The 19,231-nt window shown below is 41.3% G+C and overlaps 2 protein-coding genes across 6 annotated transcripts in view; both read left to right on the top strand.

Annotated features, from left to right (window-relative positions):
* LOC135485916 (transient receptor potential cation channel subfamily A member 1-like) overlaps positions 1-7,209 on the top strand; it is a 30,174-nt gene extending 22,965 nt beyond the window's left edge. For all 4 annotated transcript variants that reach the window (XM_064768303.1, XM_064768299.1, XM_064768302.1 and 1 more), the window contains 6 exons: positions 2,021-2,095; positions 2,713-2,881; positions 3,026-3,104; positions 3,392-3,477; positions 3,979-4,067; positions 4,355-7,209. In XM_064768303.1, the coding sequence (XP_064624373.1) occupies positions 2,021-2,095; positions 2,713-2,881; positions 3,026-3,104; positions 3,392-3,477; positions 3,979-4,067; positions 4,355-4,378 (522 nt within the window). In that variant the 3' untranslated portion in view covers positions 4,379-7,209. The remainder of the gene's footprint in view (positions 1-2,020; positions 2,096-2,712; positions 2,882-3,025; positions 3,105-3,391; positions 3,478-3,978; positions 4,068-4,354) is intronic.
* A 2,814-nt stretch (positions 7,210-10,023) lies between these two features.
* LOC135487262 (toll-like receptor 2) lies at positions 10,024-16,833 on the top strand. 2 transcript variants are annotated; one of them, XM_064770798.1, is made up of 2 exons: positions 10,024-10,125; positions 12,881-16,833. In XM_064770798.1, exon 2 carries the CDS (start codon positions 12,893-12,895, stop codon positions 15,599-15,601), a length of 2,709 nt encoding a protein of 902 aa, XP_064626868.1. In that variant the 5' UTR covers positions 10,024-10,125; positions 12,881-12,892; the 3' UTR covers positions 15,602-16,833. The 2 variants fall into 2 exon arrangements, with proteins under 2 accessions (XP_064626868.1, XP_064626866.1); XM_064770796.1 differs by lacking the exon at positions 10,024-10,125 and adding an exon at positions 11,192-11,286.
* Positions 16,834-19,231: the final 2,398 nt, after the last annotated feature.

Genomic DNA, 19,231 nt, shown 5'->3' with positions numbered 1-19,231 from the left:
AGTGGCATTAGTGCTGAATGTTTGAGTGCCCGGTTCATAATCATGGGGCGTGTGTTTGACTCATGGAAGGATCACCCATTTCATCTTGGTGACCATGAGCAGTGCACATAATCTTACTTGCTTCTCTCAGTCAAGTGGTAAATGCGTACCTAGCTGGCATATAGATGGCAAAGTATGAATGTCACTCTTGAGCAGCTGCAGCTCTGACTGTAATACGCCAAGCCCAGAGACTAGAGCTTAACCATGAATGTACTGGTGCAGTAAATAGTTAGAGATAATACAGTTAAGCCCTTTGAGTGTCAGGAACCAGTAGGATTTAGCACAATATAAGTATCATAATTAATCATGGATGCCTCTACCTCTCATCAGGTTACGGCCAGCAAATGTTCCAACTTGGCATCCCTCATGTGTGGTCAAATCTTTAAATGCTCCCTACTGATTCCAAAGAGGGTAAGCCTTGGTGTGAACATTTCACGACCGCATCAAGATTGGACTTGTGTCACTTGCATGTCATGTCAGGGCTGCTGACCACTGACACCCTCTTGGTGCACTTCTAAGCCCTTGTAAGATACACCACTTCGGCCAGCATCAAAGATCAAATTTTATGAAAATACTTGAAAACATGCTTGACTGCGCTAAACTTCCCTTCGCTGACACCTCCGTAATATGATACCCTCTGATGAGGAAGCTGATTTTGGTCCCAAATTCGTCATTTCCATTCAGTTTCCTTTCTAATATGGATACCTCGAGATTAAACCCAGCATTATTTTGTCAGCCCATAGGGTGTACTTAATAGAGAGGCCATGGACTGTAATACCAGGATAATCTCACTAAAATATCATACATGTACTTTACCACAGGATGAAGTGGAAGAATTGCATGACCTCATGGAGCAATACATCATACCGAACCAAAAATTAAACGTACACCCAGATGTCCAAATAATGAGGGTACAAACCTGTGTGAATTTGTTGATTTCAAATTTGTTTAGCTTTTCGATGATTTATGAAAATGATTGGTCTTATAGTTGGATTGGCAGGTTTGCAGATAAATAATAAGGATATTACTGAGGGTTCACAGCACTTTCTCATGCCAGTATATTGTTTTGCTTTGTTTTGATGTTCCATGCTGTCTGCTGACTACAACCTGGCTCTCTTATCACCATTTTCTTGTCTTCCTAAATATCTCCTATCTTTAAAGGACAGGAGTTGGGGAATTTCTGATGGCTGCCACTATCAAAATGACCATTGTTCCTCCATAGAGGGCGATATGTTAGCTCTTTTGTCATGTTTGTGGGTTTTCTGTCACATTGCCCTCAGTCATGTCAATACCAATATGTGTGACTACAAAAATAACAGCCCGTCTCCTTGTGTAACATTTCCCTGAAGGTGGTGGTACTTAAAACCTGATGCCGTGTCTATCTCTGTGCAAGGTTCTGCCAGAGATGGGTATGCTGGGTATGTTTTAGGTGCCCTCAAAGAAATTTAGGGTACTGATGCATACCCTCAAAACAATTGAGGAAAACAATTTCTTACATTATAGACCTACAAATGTAGAAATGTGTAACCCAGATGATATTTATGCGTTTTAGTCAAAACTTGTGTTGAAAATCAGCTGGACAATGAATGTACAGAATTTAATTTTTTTTGGCTTCCCCAGTAAAAGTTTACTGTCATAATAAATCCTGGCAGAAGTCCTGACATGTGTTTCACTGGATTTGTAGTCTGTTTGTACAAGCTTTCTATTCTGTAGCTGTCTTTAAACCTGACTATGATCACATAGCAGGTATCCAGTCACTATAGTCTGTAGTGACTGGTTAACACGAGCCATTAGTCTCAAAAAAGTTATTTCAGAATCAGAATATCATGTTACGGAAAATAAAACTTTGGTATAACTGATGAAGCGGTAGCTAGGCAGGTTAATTTGATAAAGACATAATTAATCATTGAAATACATCAGACTTAGTTGTCACTCAACAAATATTCCACATACTGTATGTTTTGTTCATTCTCCCTTCCAGGATGAATTAGAAGAGATCAAGGATTGGTTCCATGCCAAATTTGGACCCGTTGATGTTATGGGTGATGATAGCGGGGTAAGTAATAATAGACAGAGATTTTACATTGCAATAAATGGTAAAAGTACCACCTGTGCAAATCTGTATGCCCAGAACATGCAAGAAGCTATACCTGAACAACATTTGGCAACCCTGGGGATAGAATCTGCTAACAATGTTTTAAATAAGTAACAGTGGGTTGATTTATGATACTCTCAGTGAAAATCAAAACCTGTGCGTAGACTCGCTGTTATTGGACCAGATAAAGTTGGCAGATTTGAACAGCCAGTCTTGTTTTAAACCCTTTTGCTGCAAGTGATGTGCATAGCATGTCGGGTAAATGGCCCCATGACGTGCGGGTGACATCCATAGCTGGTCATGGCCAACTGAAATGTAAATTCACCGGCATTCTGTTACACATCCTCTCTAAACCTGCCAAACGCAATCGGGGGTAATTAGGTTTATCATCATTGTATAGGTAGCAACAAGTTTGAATAGTTTTCCCCCTTCAGATAAAGTAAGCTCTACTGTTCATTATTGGTATCATCTGTCGGCACGAGATAGTGCTGGCCAAGAAACGGCTGTTGCAGTAAAAGGGTTGATCAGATTCTGTAACCCTTCTGCACCAAAACAAAATTTTGAATATTTTCTTGCAGAAGAAGGTGCTCAACCAGAACCTGACTGTTGATATACTGGAGAATGAAGTCGATATCCTCAGAGGCGAACTGCGAGATATCACCGCAACGCAACAGGATTTCCAAGAGCAGTATGTTCGAGACATGTCAGGTCTAAAGGGCCTGCTGGAGCAAATTCTAATCAACCAAGGTAGGTGTCATGTTCGACCTTTGGAGGTAAGTCCGTTTCATCACAAGTTTACGAAATATGGAGTGACTTGACAATTCATTGCCATTACCTCAAAACAGGTTCATAAGCGAATTTGCATGTGACTCTTATTATTGTGTTCTGTAGGAGGTGGAGGGCGAGGGATGAGGGAAGCTGAAGCTGTGTATGAAGACCCCTATCAAGCAGGAAGAGATGATGATGCAAGGTAAGTCGCCGCCTCAAGCTGTCGCAAAGCAGCTGGCACAAAACTTTGACCGTCATGTTCAGTGGCATACTTTGGAGTAAAAATGTCTTCTTCCGCTCTGGATAAGGATAGCGTGTCCTTTCTTATCACGGCCGATGCCCTTTGAAGCCCCAAGGAGCTCACTGTCTCGTTGGAGAGTTGAACCTGTCAAATTAAGATTCAAACCTAAAATCGAAAGAAGAAAAAACATTACCAAAGCACTTCTAAAAATTAGCTGATTGATGAGTTACATTGCACCTAATTTTCAGACGGTCTAGGAAGAGAGGGAAGAAGAGGAGCAGTAAAGCACGACGATCCGAGATTACTGACGATTTTGGTGAACCTGGGACCACAGGTACGCTCTTACCAATAACTGCTTATTGCTAGGCTAGTGAGGGTCACTTAACATGGAATGGCTATCGGAACAACCTGTTTTTTGATAGGGATTGAGCTTTGGACCCTCAACGCTGACCTGGGTCCCACATGGGAGAGGTCAGTGTGGGTTCGACTCCCGTCTAACACTGTACAATATTTAGCGGGTATTTTAAGGCCTTCTATCAATTACTAAATGCTGTCGTGACATGTTTATTTGGGCAATTAAAACTATCTCTCGTTACAAGATTCGCACTCTCAATTATGACTATCATTCTAATAGCGAAGAAGGCTCAAATCTGCTTTCGTCAAGATTATTTGAATGCACCAAAATTAAAGGATGATCATGAGAGAAAGTGTTTTTTTAGTTCAGCCACATGCCGACCTCGGTTTCAATTTTGAAAAGTAATGTTGGGCTCTTTTCTTCATTTCCTGTTGGTGTCCCCCACTTCGCTTTAACTATATTCTTACTCTTCCTTTTCAGGTCAAGGACTCGACCTTGACCCTATGATAGAGGTACGACCAATGGGTCACGTTGCTGCTGAACCACCACCACCTGAAATGGGCATTGGGGTATGTATGCATGTCTAGTCTAAGTTTTAGTGTGTCTCCATCACGTCTTTCCTTGGCCAGCCTTGACCCACGACCTGGCTAATATGTTTCATCAACAGTGGTAAAAATGGGACGCTGCTGTGTCTTGAGAGACTAAAAATATAGCCATGGCATTGTCATGATGTCATCAGCTCCATTGTATTCATCATGGGGATCATGAATCTCACAGGACCATTCTGTATACCAAGTTTTTCCTTCCTTCTCCAGTTTTTTGCAACAAACTGTACAATTCTTTTCTTCTTTTTCAGCTCCAAGAATCCACTGATGCCTAATAGTAACTGTCGATAATGTTTTCTTTCTGGCACAAGGTTCAAGTGATATATGCAAAATCAAACATTTGTTGATAATGAGTTGGATTAATGAGTCGCAGAAAATGTAATTGAGGAAGTGTACATTTATCCTGGTAATGTAACCTTGTCAAGGATATTGCCTGCTGAATAAAAGAATATTCTGTGATGAATTTTGGGAATGTAAACTGTTAAATCTTTGCAAGCATTTTCTTGTATGGAAGATGTGAGAATCTTTACCGTGTGCACATGGCTGATTATACCCTTTACTGTTTTAATATGCAGCTTACATGCATGTGTGTCCTATCGTGATCATCGCTATACAGATTTACCATGCTTTGTCGTATCCATCCAGTTTCTCTGTTGCAGTCTTATTACACTTTTATTAACTATCGTAGATGGTCATCTCGAGTGATTGATCATTGCTGCCAAGATACCATACGACGGTTTTCTTTCATAACGTCTAAGGAACTTTCATCTCTGATGTCAAGTTCCTGCTGAATTTGCAAGTGTCTCTTATTATTGTGTTCTGTAGTTGTTCCTGCTGTCCATAGCAAAGTAGTTAAAGAATTAGCTTCTGTCCTTATAATGTACTCTCTAAACCTAAGAGGGTGTCTACATGGGGACGAGATTGGGGGATATAGTTCATTGTTGCCATATTGAATCAGTGGCAGATGAATTCATCCTCTTGCAAACAGGGCCTACAACACGTCTTCTCCTTACGCATGTTTCCATTGGGGGAGTAAGTTATGATGTATCGAGTAAAATGGCCTTTATTGTCAGGATGGTATGAATTGGGCAAAATGATTATCATCAAAATAATCGTTTAGTCTTCTCCATAATATATCGTATCAATACAATTCATTGATTTGATAAAAAATGTTTATAGCTGATTTTAACGATTGGATCATCTCTTTTGAATTAATTATTTGAAGATCAAAGTCAAAAGAACTAGTATCTGGCACCAATGACATCATCGATGGCACTAAAGTTTGGGTCAACTGCAGATGATTTTTGTAGTCCAGTGGTCAGTGACCAAATATTCTGTCATTTACACAAATTGTTTTGACATTGTTTGGATATATGAGTGTTTTCCGTCCATTATCATTTCATTTGTTGAGTTTTAGCAATGGTGTTTTATGTCCCAGGAAACCATTATCACGAATGACTTCTTTGGGTTTTTAAGTTGAAATATAGAAAATAACTATGGTCGATATTTTATTTACCTTGACTCTTACAAGGCTTGTCCTAATCACTTTTGCATATCCCGGTATATAATTTGTGACTTATAATGTGATATCATAAGTATTAGCTTGCAAATTCGAGAACAATAATCAGGGTTTCTATATCACTCCTACTAGGCATTAATGAACAATATCATCCTTGTTGTTCAACTGTCCTGTAGTGCTACTTGCTGAAGACCAGTTGATCATGGTAGCTCATGCAGATGGTCATCAGTGCTGAAGTCATTATGGTGATGCCATGTCAAAAAAATGATTGTACAGTATTGCTGGAAGTATGCCAGCTTTAAGGCGATGTTTTGTGAGTACGTATGACTTGAGTTTCCAGTAATTGTGAGTTGTGTCGACTGTGTTTGTAACATTATTTATTGCACCAATCCTGTCAATAATTGCAATGAAATCTGTATAATACCCCGTATTTCTTTATGTCTAAACTATCCCTGTTATTCCTATTCTTTGTTAGGAAAATTAGGCTATAAGTTAATGCCTAAAAACCAGTAGGAACTCCGAATAATGCACTTTCCGTGAATCTGCTAACAGTATTATCAAAATCAAATTAATTCTGAGCATCAAATTCCCAGTATTCACCAATGGCTAATTAGTTTTGTATAATTGCACTATTCATTTCAGTATTCAATATTCCCATCTGGGTTTTGATGTACGTATATCATGGGGTTGAGGGTATGTTTACGGGGAGCTGATTTTCTACTGGCCAAAAATTGTTGAGTTTCATCTTGAAGCCCGATTGATTTTGAGAAATTAAGGACACCGATCAAGAATCAGTTCCCCAATCTAGTGAATTCAGGCGGGCCTTCCAAATTACCAAACAGCCCGCCCTGGATAATGCCTGTGGTAGAGACCAGAGCAAATGTACGCATCACAAGAAAATGTGTATTCTTTGGTAAATTTACTTTTTCTGGTAACATGGACTTGGGACTTGTGTACATCTGGTAACATGGACTTAGGTTCTGTGGACTATAATATCTTAAATTTCGTTCTGCTTTTAGGGATCTATTGGGGAGAAACCATTGAATTACTTAAGGAATTGATATCAAACTGTCTTTAGTTTTGGAATCAAGACCACTTAAGCTGACCAAAAATGCGGACAGAAACCTGATTTTAGACGTAATTCTTGAGGTCTTGATAGACGACCGATGACCTAGAGTGAGGTATTTATTTCTGTTCTAAAGTGGTATGGCACCAAGGATTACTGCAATCAGAATGAGGCTCAGCATATTTTCCATTGCAATCATCGATATCCCTTAATCCATGCCTCTTAGAACTGTGGTGTATATTCATAATGAAACCCAGGAACTAAGCTGTATGAAACGGTCACATTACCATGTCTTTTAAAGGGAAAACAGGTATTCACGATGGATATTTACACAATATTTAATCATTTTATTGAATTATTCAAATAAGTGACCATTTAGAAATTTTATTTCGAGAATGTGATAATTTTTGTATGACATATTAATTGTGATGTAAAAATATTTTTGTACGCTGTTTCATGATAGTACAAGTAGTTTACATGAGTGCACTATGTATATAAAATGACTTTGAGAATAAATTATTAAAAAGACGATCAGTGATTCTTTTCCTTATTTTGACTTATCAGAGATTATAGTCCATGTACCGGTATGTTGATTTCTGATTTGTTGACATATTGACCCAACTTCAGTGTTGAAATTCACTTGCCCTCTGTGCAAATGAACTATATTCTGAAAACCACATCATAACCTGCATATCCGGAAGGAAGTTCTAGGAATTTGATATTTGGTGAGCTGGGTCTTTATTAAAGGGGTACACCGTTCATGTTCACAGTATTTACTTGTGGCTCAGTGAAATCAAAATCCACGATGCTGTAGTGCAGTTATTATGCATGCAAATTTGCTAAAACTTGATATCTATAGCATTTGCATATCTGTCGCCAAAACGGTGTTGTTACACCAAATAGAAATTTCCAAATTCGAGTTCAGTTTTCAAATGTTTGAACATTTAATGGTGTAGGCCTTCAATGCAATGCCCCATTCCTCCTTGCACAGGCCTGGAGAATATATACATGCTTGAATATTATGTCTGCTCTGGAGAGGGGTTCCGCCCATGTCTACACCCTTCATGACTTCCTGATACAATCTAAAGATGTATTGGATAAGGTTTTGTTTTATTCCTAGAAAATGGTAGAGATTGTCCTATTTTGCGGCAAAATTTAGTGCTCTGTGGTATTTCAGAGAAACTCCTGATGATTAAAATCCCCATAAACCGTGGAACATGTTTCAGGAACACCTTTTTAGCAGGACAAAGTCATTTTGTTCCGGAATGAGCAATTTCTATTCAATTTGACCTATAATCCTGACATAGAGTGCATTCATCGGTTCCAAGGGAGTTCTTGATACAGAGGTTCGTTCTTCCGCTCAAAGTTGGCCATTAATTTCATTGGGGTGGCTGTGCTAGATGTCACCAGAAAGAACCTCTTACCAACTGCAAGATGTTCTCAAGTGTTTTCTTTTCACGTATTTTCCGAATGACCTAAATTCGCGAAATAAAAATCCCGGTAAAAGTTTTTTCATTGGAAAAACCGAAGGAAATTTCATTATCAATAAAAATTCCCTGCTCACGAATCGCAATATAACATGGGCGCGAAAATTTTGCGTTTTACAATAATAGTACATGCCTATATAGAGCTACGATGTACATGTATCTGGCACATTCTAAAACACAGTCACTTGAAAAATTTGCCACAAAACCACTTCTGTTTGTCCATCAGGACTTTAATCTAATGGCTAAAATTAATAAAGACTAGTAAATGTTTTTACTGCAGTTTTCTACAGAGAATCCTAGTGGAAATGTACATGAAGTTTAAAGTAAAATCATTTACTAGTCTCTTATAAATATCAGCCAATGTCATGGGGAAATCCGTATGTCACGGAGCGGAGCCAGATGTTTTGCTAAGAAAGACCTGCAATGGGGCCTGCTTCCGAAAGCGTGACAAATAGTACATGTATAGGTCCAGGCCAACACTATCGACGCATATTTTTCCGTGCAACTAAGTTATATATTCCGGGCAACTCAGTTACCTTATTTTGAGGATGATCGTGCTGGACTCGCTTCAAGTGCCCCTTTGTGGGCAACCATAATGTAGGTCTACTATAAGTACGCGGACGAGACATATTTTTGTCGCACTGTATGGTTTATGCCTGTTTCGCCTATTCCTGTTTCGCCTATTCCTGTTCCGCCTATTCCTGTTTCGCCTATTCCTGTTTCGCCTATTTCCTGTTTGGCCTATTTCCTGTTTCGCCTATTCCTGTTTCGTCTACTTCCTGTTTCGTCTACTTCCTGTTTCGCCTACTTTCCAGTACCCCTACAATAAATCGACTCTCCCAGGTGGAACCTTAGGGATGCATGTCCATTTTATGGGGAAAATATGAGGGGACAATTGGATGATGTTAACGATGTGATGACAATTTAACTAATCAAATGCCATCAACTTTGTTAACAAACCATGCCATGACCGTTCTGAAAGAGTCACCTTGAAAGCGGGGACAGTCCGGGACTTATTTGACCATATGACCATACTGACACACAGTAAAAACTAATAGATTAAGTAGAGTAAAGCAGTCGCTTACTTTATAAAAACAGGAATTCATGAGTTTTTGATAAAAATACATTATACTGTACATTGTCATAATTATTTGATCAAAATCAGCTGTAAAACCCATGTCATAGTAAAGAACAATATAGCTATAGATATTCTTTCTATTACGAAGCCAGTCACTGACTAAGACAAAAGAAAGAGAATCCACAATATAAAATGCAGGCCTAAGAAACCTTTCTCAAATCTAATGAAAGGGTAAAACTTTCTTACTATTTTATTTCTTGCCTTTTAAAATGAGCTAAAACATAAGCCGATGTAAGCTACGTATAATTTTCCAAAGTTATTCCGAATAATACTAAAAATAATTGACATGTCGCTAAATCCATTATTTCAGACTTTATTCTTAATGATAACCTTTAACACTATAGTAAGGGACGGTTCATATTCCTATGTCTGTGGGGAGGTTAGCAATACATTTGAATAGGCGAAACAGGAATAGGCGAAATAGGAATTAGGCGAAACGGGAATAGGCGAAACAGGAATTAGGCGAAACAGGAAGTAGCGAATCAGGAATAGGCGAATAAGGAATTAGGCGAAACAGGAATAGGCGGAACAGGAATAGGCGAAACAGGAATACACCATTTCGATAGCAGGAAAAGTACTATTGTCAAGAGTGCATGATTTCTTTTCTAAGGGATACTCTTGTCTTCCTGTTTTCGTGTCACGACTTCCATGCCACTCAAAAGAGCTGCATGTTTATACCGGTTAAATTTGTTTTCGAGTTGTGGGACAAAAAACATCCTGATATTTGAGAGGGTTGATGTATTGGGTTTATCCTTGTACAAATCAATCCGATTTCGCATTTTGGGACTTTCTTTTCATCTGACACGTCTTTGGTAAGTTTATACATGTTTATGTAGAAGTGAGTTTTATGTATAGACTTTTAATTTCGCTTCGAAACCCGTCCACTCTTTCTACTCACTGCATGTACGCGCCATCCCGACCATCAACGCTTTCTCATCACCTGCATGCCGGTGAGCTCAGCTCAAACATTACACAATGTAGAAACTTCTGACCCGTCTGAACGATCGCTACTGTCTTCGCCAGGTGACGGCAAGGGCTTCACCGCGGGGATAAACCTTAACAACCGCAAGATTTTAGAATCTACATGTACATGTACATGTAATCTTCCAAATGACGCATATACATGTACATGTACGATTAATAAAAAGCGCATGGTAGAATCCTTTGTTCCCCGGACAGGATATTTCAGTCAAACTTATCTACACCGGGTTTGATCACGGATCCTTCGGATCGAAATGTACATGTACACACAACCCGTCCTATTTCTTCTGAATTTTATCAGACTGTGATTTCGACAACCTCTCCCTGCCGCAGGCGCCAACATTTCAATGAAGTTTAATGTAGGATGTGACATCTCGAGGCGGACGGGACATCGATACTGCCAGTTAAGGCCTATGCATGTACCCAAGTCCGAGATCGTGCGTTCTATCCCTGAGTCAGTTCCCTTCCTCGAGTGATGAAGCGCGACTCTCTTTGACGCGTAAAGCCTATAGTTTCCATCCGGGGTTTCCGGTACTTCAAATTACAAAGATTTTCAGAGAGCTTACACCTTAGCTTTTAACCCATTCTCGGTTTGGAAGTGATTTCACAGCCCAATTGTGCTCTTTGTACATGGATGCGTTGGAACGATCTATTCATTTGCACTGCATTCATCTCACAATTAGCAGTTCATTACAAAACATCAATCTATCATATTTTGTCCAGTTTTATACCAACTCAAAATACAATTCCTTTCACGTAGTCGTCAATCAGGTCAATGTATATTCAGCTAAGGCTCCATATTCCAGTCCACACTCACGGCACGGGCCAGTGAATATCGGTCGGGTGCGCTAACGAACGATATTGTAACATAACACGCGATCGTTTCTCGACTGTCAGCAAGTCGAAACCAAAATGGTAGACACAACCACGACAGGCACGGTCATGTCGATGGCCCATTTTATTCAAATGAGCTTTGGATTCCATTGAATAACGTAAGTTTCTGTCTCCGATTACACTTGGATAAAAACAATTTAATTTGTTAATTAAAATATCCTTTTGGGGAGGAATTGATACACCCAGCGGCATGGCTTGGCTTCCCAGTTGGGACATGGTTGAGCCTGGCCTTCAAAAACGAAACTACCCCTTGGTTTTATGCCAAATTCTATGAGTACCTAAATATAGGGTTATTCTACAGTAAAAAAGTACATTTTGCGTTGCTGTCTGGGTCCAAGAACTCTAATAAGTGTTAGACTAAAGCGCTGCTTAAAGAAATCGCGGCTCCATACGATTAATGTATAAATCGCTGCTATGTGCCGACGGTACTGCTGGTACAGTGTAAAACCGGAAATCGCTGAGTTTGATGTTGACTCGCAGGTCGCTGCAATCTGCGATGACCACCGCTAACGAGCGATGTTGTCCTCGCATGCGATTTAAATCGCATGTTTGCGGGTGTTTTTGTTACGCGGGCGATGGTCGATCGTTGGTATACAGCAGTAGAATATGGACAACGTGACACGATAGAGCTCAGTGCAAGGTGATCACATTCACCATTCATGCACCAGCGTTTTAACTTAAGAGTATAGACCCGGTGTAAAAGTTATAAATGTCCCAGGATAGAATGTCAGGGGGAAAAGGATTCTATTATGCGTGTATAATCTCTAACATTATCGACGGCAATGGTCTTGAACTTACCATAATCTGTCCGAATACTATTAGGCCACTTTTTTGACTGCTACTCCCCCCCCCCCCCCCGACATGCCAACTGCACAATCACGGTCGACAAGCACACAGGCTATATTGGGTGTTTGTACGCCCTTATTTCAGTGCCTTTTGGGAGCAACATTATGGCTCAAGTTCATTTAGACAATGTGTTCGATGCTTTACATCACAGATAATAACTGTCAAAAAGACCCTATGTTCGGCGCATTGCTTCTAAAAAGAGTGAGAGTTCCTTCAAGCAATCCGTACGAAGCCTTGATTTTACTGAGGGTTGTGAGGCCTAACTTCTAGTCTTATCTGTTCAACAACCCTTGCTTCTACAAAGACCCTCGAAGATTCTTTTTTTCAAGGAGTTCTTTGAAGGACCATCTGTTCGAAGCCTTCTTCATTGAGTAATTAAACGACAACCGGCAAGTTACGGTATAAATTATTACAAATTGATATTCCGATGGCCGGCTGACGATATGACATCTTCCACACTGTATAGTGTAAAAATACAGTAAGCTAGTTTCAGAAACCACACTGACCGTTGAACAATCATGCGAAAAAATGAATTCAGAAGTTCCGCGGGCTGAATGTCTCTCAGAACTTGAAGAGTGTGACGAGCGATCGACCTACTTTTATGAGGCAGCGATATGCAATGTTGCAACGTATTCGTGTTGTAATGCACATACATGTATGCCTACGTCTTTTTACATGCACCACCAACGACGTTGTGATCAAACGGAGTCGACTCTCCTTTTGGGCTACTCTGAACCAACAACTTCGTTGCCAGAAGGGGAAGATTAATGAATGTCCCAACCTCTCCCATTTCTTCTTATGAGTGACATTGTTGTACATGCTTGTGACTGTCTCTTTTCATTTAAGGCTATCTAAAGGATGACAACAAGGACAGGTAACCCTCTGGTTGTGACATCGAGAATGGCTGACAGGACCAACCCAGGGACAAATATTCCATTATGGCCGTGGTTATTCCCGATGCTGGTGCTACTCTTGGCCATGCCGACTTCATACTCGAACACCAGGCACGTCGAGAAGCTTTACCACGGATGCGAACTTAGCAACTATACCGACACAATAGCGCAAAGATGCTTGCAGAGGGTGACTTGTCTGTGGTTGGGAGGAGAAACCTTCAATAATGTAACCAGAAACATCTCCCGGATCCCCGTCAAAGAGCTGAACATCACGAAGTGTCGCCGGGCTGCAGTGCCGACCTCAATCGTCCTTAACCAACAGTCCCTAGCTCCGGTCAGTGGTCTTATCGGTCTTCACATCGAGGATTGCAGTGTGTCCCTAATAGAAAATAACACTTTTCAACGAATGACAAGTCTTCGCTTTCTGCGGTTGATCCGGGCACAGATCAGTGAATTGGATCGTAGTATCTTCAGCTCGTTACTTAACTTAGAGCAATTGGACCTCTCGTCCAATCCGATCCGTCACTTAAGCCTGGAACTGGCACCGAAATTAAACAGCTTAATTCTTGGTGATTGTCTACTCGAAGACTTCTCTATTTGGGCCAGTATCAAAGGTGTTGGGGAGAATTTGCAGCTTTCCAAACTAGACTTACACGCTTCCCGAGACTCATCCCGTAAACATGGTAACATCAGCGTCGTGAGGGGGTTAACGAACCTTATCAACAACGCCTCGGAGTTGATTCTTGACGGAAACAACCTTAACTTCACTGAGACCTTTTCCTTTGCTGGGTCAAAGGTCACGAACATATCCATGCTGTCAATCACAGTTTGGAACAGCACACATCTTGATGATATTGGAGGCGCGCTGAAAGGCAAACTTGTTGAGAAACTAGTCGTGAGGAAGCCAAAAAGCGCAAAATCTATGTCATATAAGTATGTTACTTTCGATGCTTTCGAGGAAGTCGACTTGAAGGAACTTGTGGTTGAAGCGAACTTTCATCACCCCAATGTAGGTCCAACGAATCCTTTTAGGAAGCTTGTGAACCTCACGGGGCTTTATCTTCGGGATTGTGCATATGATGTCAAATACGTTCCAAGTAACTTCACGGGTATTCTGAAAAATCTAGAGCACCTCAGTCTCAACTATGCGTCGTTAGACAACCTGCGTGTGCATGGTTTGAAATCGCTTCGAACCCTCGACCTGTCTAACAACATCGCTGGCAAACGCAACCACCAACTGAACATAACCGAAGTGGAAAATCTTCGTTCTCTAAACCTGTCTTGTGTCAACGCATCAATTCAACTGCGAATAGAACATTGTGTTGGTTTTAGGCAACTGATCTTGCGGAACATCACAATATCGGAATACAAGGTGGGTGTCAACATGACTTTGTGGCAGACACACATCCCATGTCTGAAACAGCTCGACTTGAGTAGCAATAACGCGGATTATTTCCCCTTCTTCACTTGGATAAGCAACGTTAGGGATGCGTTTCTCGGGCTAGAACATATCGAAGAACTGGATTTAAACGACACGGACATCGGCGCCGTCGACAGGGAGGATTTAAAGTATGTTTTTAAGCCTCTCAAGGGCCTCAAGCGGCTGAACCTAGCTGATAGTCTATTCAAACACGACTACCCGGTGGTGATCTTCCAAAACCAAGCCGAATTAGAAGAGCTTGATTGGTCATCGAATGCCATCACAGCCATTGGCAGTGTTGTCTTCAGTACCTTACGTAGGTTGCGTAGCCTCGACCTTCGCAATAACCAGCTGATTTATATTTCGGGTAAGGTTTTTACGACGCTGACGAATTTGCAAACCTTACTAATGTGGGAAAACAGTTTCGCGTGTAACTGCAAATTGAGGGGCTTCACTTATTGGCTAAGTCGCAGCAAATTCGTTATTCCGAAGGACGCGATTTGCGAAAGTTACTCCGAGCCTTGTCGGAGCCCACCAAAGCATGTTGGTCATCGACTTGAAAGTTTTCTTCCAACGTGGTTAGACTGCGAAAACCATCGGGCCATTGTAGCACTCTCAACATCCCTCGTACTTTTATTTTGCTTATCAGTATCCCTCTCAGTCGTCGCCTATCGAAAGCGTCTGTCAATCCGTTACTGGTACGTCATCCGAAAACTTAAGCGTAAAAGGGAACGCCCACGGCCTGGTTACATACCTTTATCGCGTCGTCATAGCTACGACGTATTCATCGCATACATGCCCCAAGAACAAAGATGGGTGGAACATACATTCCGTCCAGAACTGGAACAGTCTAAAGATGTTGCTTTCAGAGTTGCTACGGTTGATAGAGAGTTCCAAGTTTCTGGCCGACCGGAAGTCATCGACTTGGTGGAAGGTGGCTTCGGGCACAGCAGTCACGTTATCTTTATCGTCACCGATGAATTTCTTAGCTGGGAGAAATCGGACTACATGATGACACAGGCCGAGGTTATGTACCTCGAGAAGGGCTGCCCTGAGCCTATTCTGGTGCTCAAGGAAAGGATAACCACGATGGACCAAGCACCTCTCAGCTATAAGCGACTTATACGTCACGTGGTCCGCCTCCATTGGCCTCAAGGTCAAGGTTATACTGAGGATTTCTGGAAGAATCTACGACTTGTGTTGCTTGGAGAGTTGAACCCTTCAAGGACAAAAGCAATTTACGCTGGGTACTAGGATGGTCGGACACGATGGCAGATTCCCAGACTGCCGTTGATGAGTTGACGGGATGAGTTGGTCTGAGACTCGGGCAACGAACATTCGGCGGAGCAACACGAGATACTCGGACCATGAAAGCATCGATTCGGGGAAATGATTTCACATATAACTTGGCCTAACACACTGGATGTACATTCTACTTCCTGTTCTCCACTGTTCCGGAACAGGCCGAGAATCCGGGAACGTGTTCCGAAGTCTCGAACGCAAAATCCGTGCTCTCAGTTATTGTTACGGCATTGCGAGAAAATCGTTTTAAAATGGTACAGAGACTCCACTTAACCTCACTTTACAAAACGAGATGTTGTGAAATTTGGGAGCAAGCGCTTTCGATGACATCGTTCTCGGCTCCAGAACAGGGAATCAAATACAGCTCTCTAATCCATATTCGGAAAAATACACCAACTAATCTGGGGTATTGACTATCGTTATAGCATCTTTTCCATACTTGTGTTTCAATCAGGGAGAAGAATATTCATTCCCTACATGTAGTTTCACATATCTCAGATCGGTTCATTACAACAATATCGAAACAAAGTCCGAACCGGAAGATGATGTCGCAACGATCAGACAACTTGGTGTCGCCACCCCATTGTCTATCTATTGAACAAGTTTAATGGCATCGGGCATCCCTATACATGCTTCCCGAAATTGGTGGCTTGCATTGGAACTAACTTTTTCCCCCTTGTCCGTCATCAAAGGCAATCAAGTGTGTTGGTCAACCATGACTATCTCCTTTGTCCCTCCACCATAAGGCCTAGTTTCCCCTTATGGCATCACTATTTCGGACACTCAGCGCCCCATTTCTGGAAAGGTTTATATCTAACTTGAATATAATATTCAGAACCAGTCATTGATTGGTCAAACTATACAGTATCCAAGCTTTGCACCAGACGTAAAATATGTTATGCATGTAGGTATACGCAGTGTGTTTCTGCACTTTCGGTATTAACGAGTTAAATACAAAATGTAGTAGATATCGTCTGGTTAAACCATTCGCCACACAGACATAATACAAGGCCTCGTCACAGTTCTCTGCGAGGAGTATGGGGTTAAAAATCAGGAATTTGTCCTACAGCCGCGTTTTCACAGATTTCACGAAATACATTAAATGTGCAAATATTTTAACAATGTTGTCTCGGCTACTGCGCCGCAGCTCACTTCCTGTACAACAACTTAATAACCAAGAAATCTATTCATAGGAACTGCAAAAAAAAAGATGTTTGTTGGGATTTTTTTTCGGCCAGAAACGCAATGAAATACGTTTATGTCTCAATTCTCCGCGTTGTTCTCCGTTCCATACCCCGCGGTGATAAATACGAGCCGGGATACGCCTCACGTCGTTTCTGCCGTGATAAACCGGCTTCTCAGCTCCGGGGTAAAATTGCGGAAGAGAATAATTGGCCCCGATCGAATCGTAACTGATAAAAATCATTCCTTGAGACGCCTCCGCTGCTTTATGACTCGAGAATCAGTGGTTTCTTGGTGGAATTTAAAGGAACTCTCCAAGCCCACAGGCAGCAGCTGGGTATGCCGCAAGATAATGTTATACAAAGTAACCAACAGGGGTCTCTCCAATCTCATTTTACGTTAAAGCTATTCACACTTGCACGAGGAATATATCCAGTGCTGCATCAAACATGACTTAGTGTCGTTAGGGTGCATATTAGCCACCCGAAGATGGCCAGTATAACCCCCCCCCCCCCGGCTCTTGCCTATCGTCCACTTTAATGCAACCAAAGGGTAAATACATGTATTTTACGCTTTATTGGCCTGGGACTGAAGACATGTCGCAGAGACTGAAGATATGTCGCAAACAGGAAGAGCAAGATTCGGTTGGTACACTAAATTCTCAATAAGTGAGGTTTCGCAACTCTTACGAAGAACTACGAAAGACGAAGAACGTAGGGTATGTGAATGCATTTTTCGATGACGATTTCCATGATTCCTCGAACTTCTATGTTTAAACGCCGGTTTACGAGTATGACGTTACTGAATTGGCACAGGAATGGATGACGAAACATACAATTGTCGACCGACAATATACCCTTGGACCTGGTTGAAACGACAACCATGAGATGGAGTTGGCGTATGGAACACGTCAATATGGCATAAAAGGGTTCGGGTGCCACCCTGTAAATCATAGGCCTCTTCTCCACATGTTTTGAGGGTGTGAAAATGCAGTTCATTGTAATATTAGCGCTTCCAACCTCACCTCTGTTTTGAAGATGGAAACATTAAAAGCCCTTGTCGTGATTACTGTGTTGCTCATGTGTGAAGTTTCAAATATTCATTCAAAATCTCTCTTACGAGGACAAAGTCACTACCAGCAAGCCGGGGATAAGTCGGTCAAGTTACAGCAAGGAAATGAATAGACGATGTCTAGACTCATTGGATAGCTTTCTAATGGTAGAACCCAGGTTATAGAACATCACAAATTTCGAAGAGTGAGCTCTCCACACTAACATTATGGCATTTCCGCAATCACTGCGACCACGGATTTAGTCAAGGGACTCCCATTCACCACTCACTCGGCTCCGCCCAGTCCAGAATAAATCCCAGTTCGACCAACATACTGGACACGTTCCTTATAAAATCGTCATCCCATTACATGGGCTTGCTTGGTTTGACACGTACTTTTCACCATTTCGCCAGGACCGTCTGATGAACGGGATAAAAACAAGTGGGACAAAGCCAAGTTTGTAGTAAAAAAAAAAGGTTGTTTTGATCTCATTCAGCAGACGAGAATCTCACATACATTTTCCATTTGTACTCTTCTGATATAAAAAGTCACTGTTTACATAACCTAACTTTAAAAGTGCCATTAAATCGGCCATGTCGCCAGTTCAATGGGACAAGGGCATATTGACATTTACTTTAATTCAAATATACACGCCACTGAAACTCAAGTAGACGTTTATTTAGAGTAGACTTGGTAGGTGCAGTGCTTTGAAGAAAGTCAAGTTAAAATAATATTCGGCTTGAGATAACTTTCTGAATGGCAAACTTTCTGATTAGCAGATCATGTCAGCATCGATAGTGATTTAGAGACCAATAGAATTTATAAAAACATATCCGGTGAACGAACGAATCTATTTCGAGATTGTTGATTGGTCCATGCACCTTAAACTGAAACCGAGTTGCGGGTCAGAACTCGGACTGGACTCCCGGGGCAGGCAATTGCGTCATCCTAATTGGGTCTCCTTGCGATGAGGAACGGAGCCGGTCCATTGCGTCCGGAGTGTAGATTCGGATAAGGTGAGATGAAGATTGATGGAAAGTGCATACACACGGTTGGAAAATACACTGGATGTCCCAACCAAAAATCCTACTTGCTTACGAAAGTAGTGTCTGCGTAGCTGGTCTCAAAATAGCAGTATGGATTTTAACCACCTGTTGAGTCAGCCATGTCAGATGATTTATGCGCCTTTTAATTTAATAAAGGTCTATTTGGTGAAATCATTTAGTCTGGACGTTTTTTGGGCACACCGTGCATTCAACTTATAGCCAGGCGAGATTTCTAGAGAAGCAGTCGTTTTGACTGATGGAGCTACATTTATAAGGAGCGTTTTTCAAAACTGGTAGGGATTT

Source organism: Lineus longissimus, chromosome 4, assembly GCF_910592395.1.
Source record: "Lineus longissimus chromosome 4, tnLinLong1.2, whole genome shotgun sequence".
In the NCBI taxonomy this organism is placed as follows: domain Eukaryota; kingdom Metazoa; phylum Nemertea; class Pilidiophora; order Heteronemertea; family Lineidae; genus Lineus; species Lineus longissimus.
Note: the sequence above shows the minus strand (reverse complement) of the source record. Positions and strands in the feature narration are given on the sequence as shown.

Excerpts from the sequence above, each read along its gene's own strand:
- LOC135487262 (XM_064770798.1), top strand. The coding sequence starts at position 12,893 with ATGACAACAAGGACAGGTAACCCTCTGGTTGTGACATCGAGAATGGCT.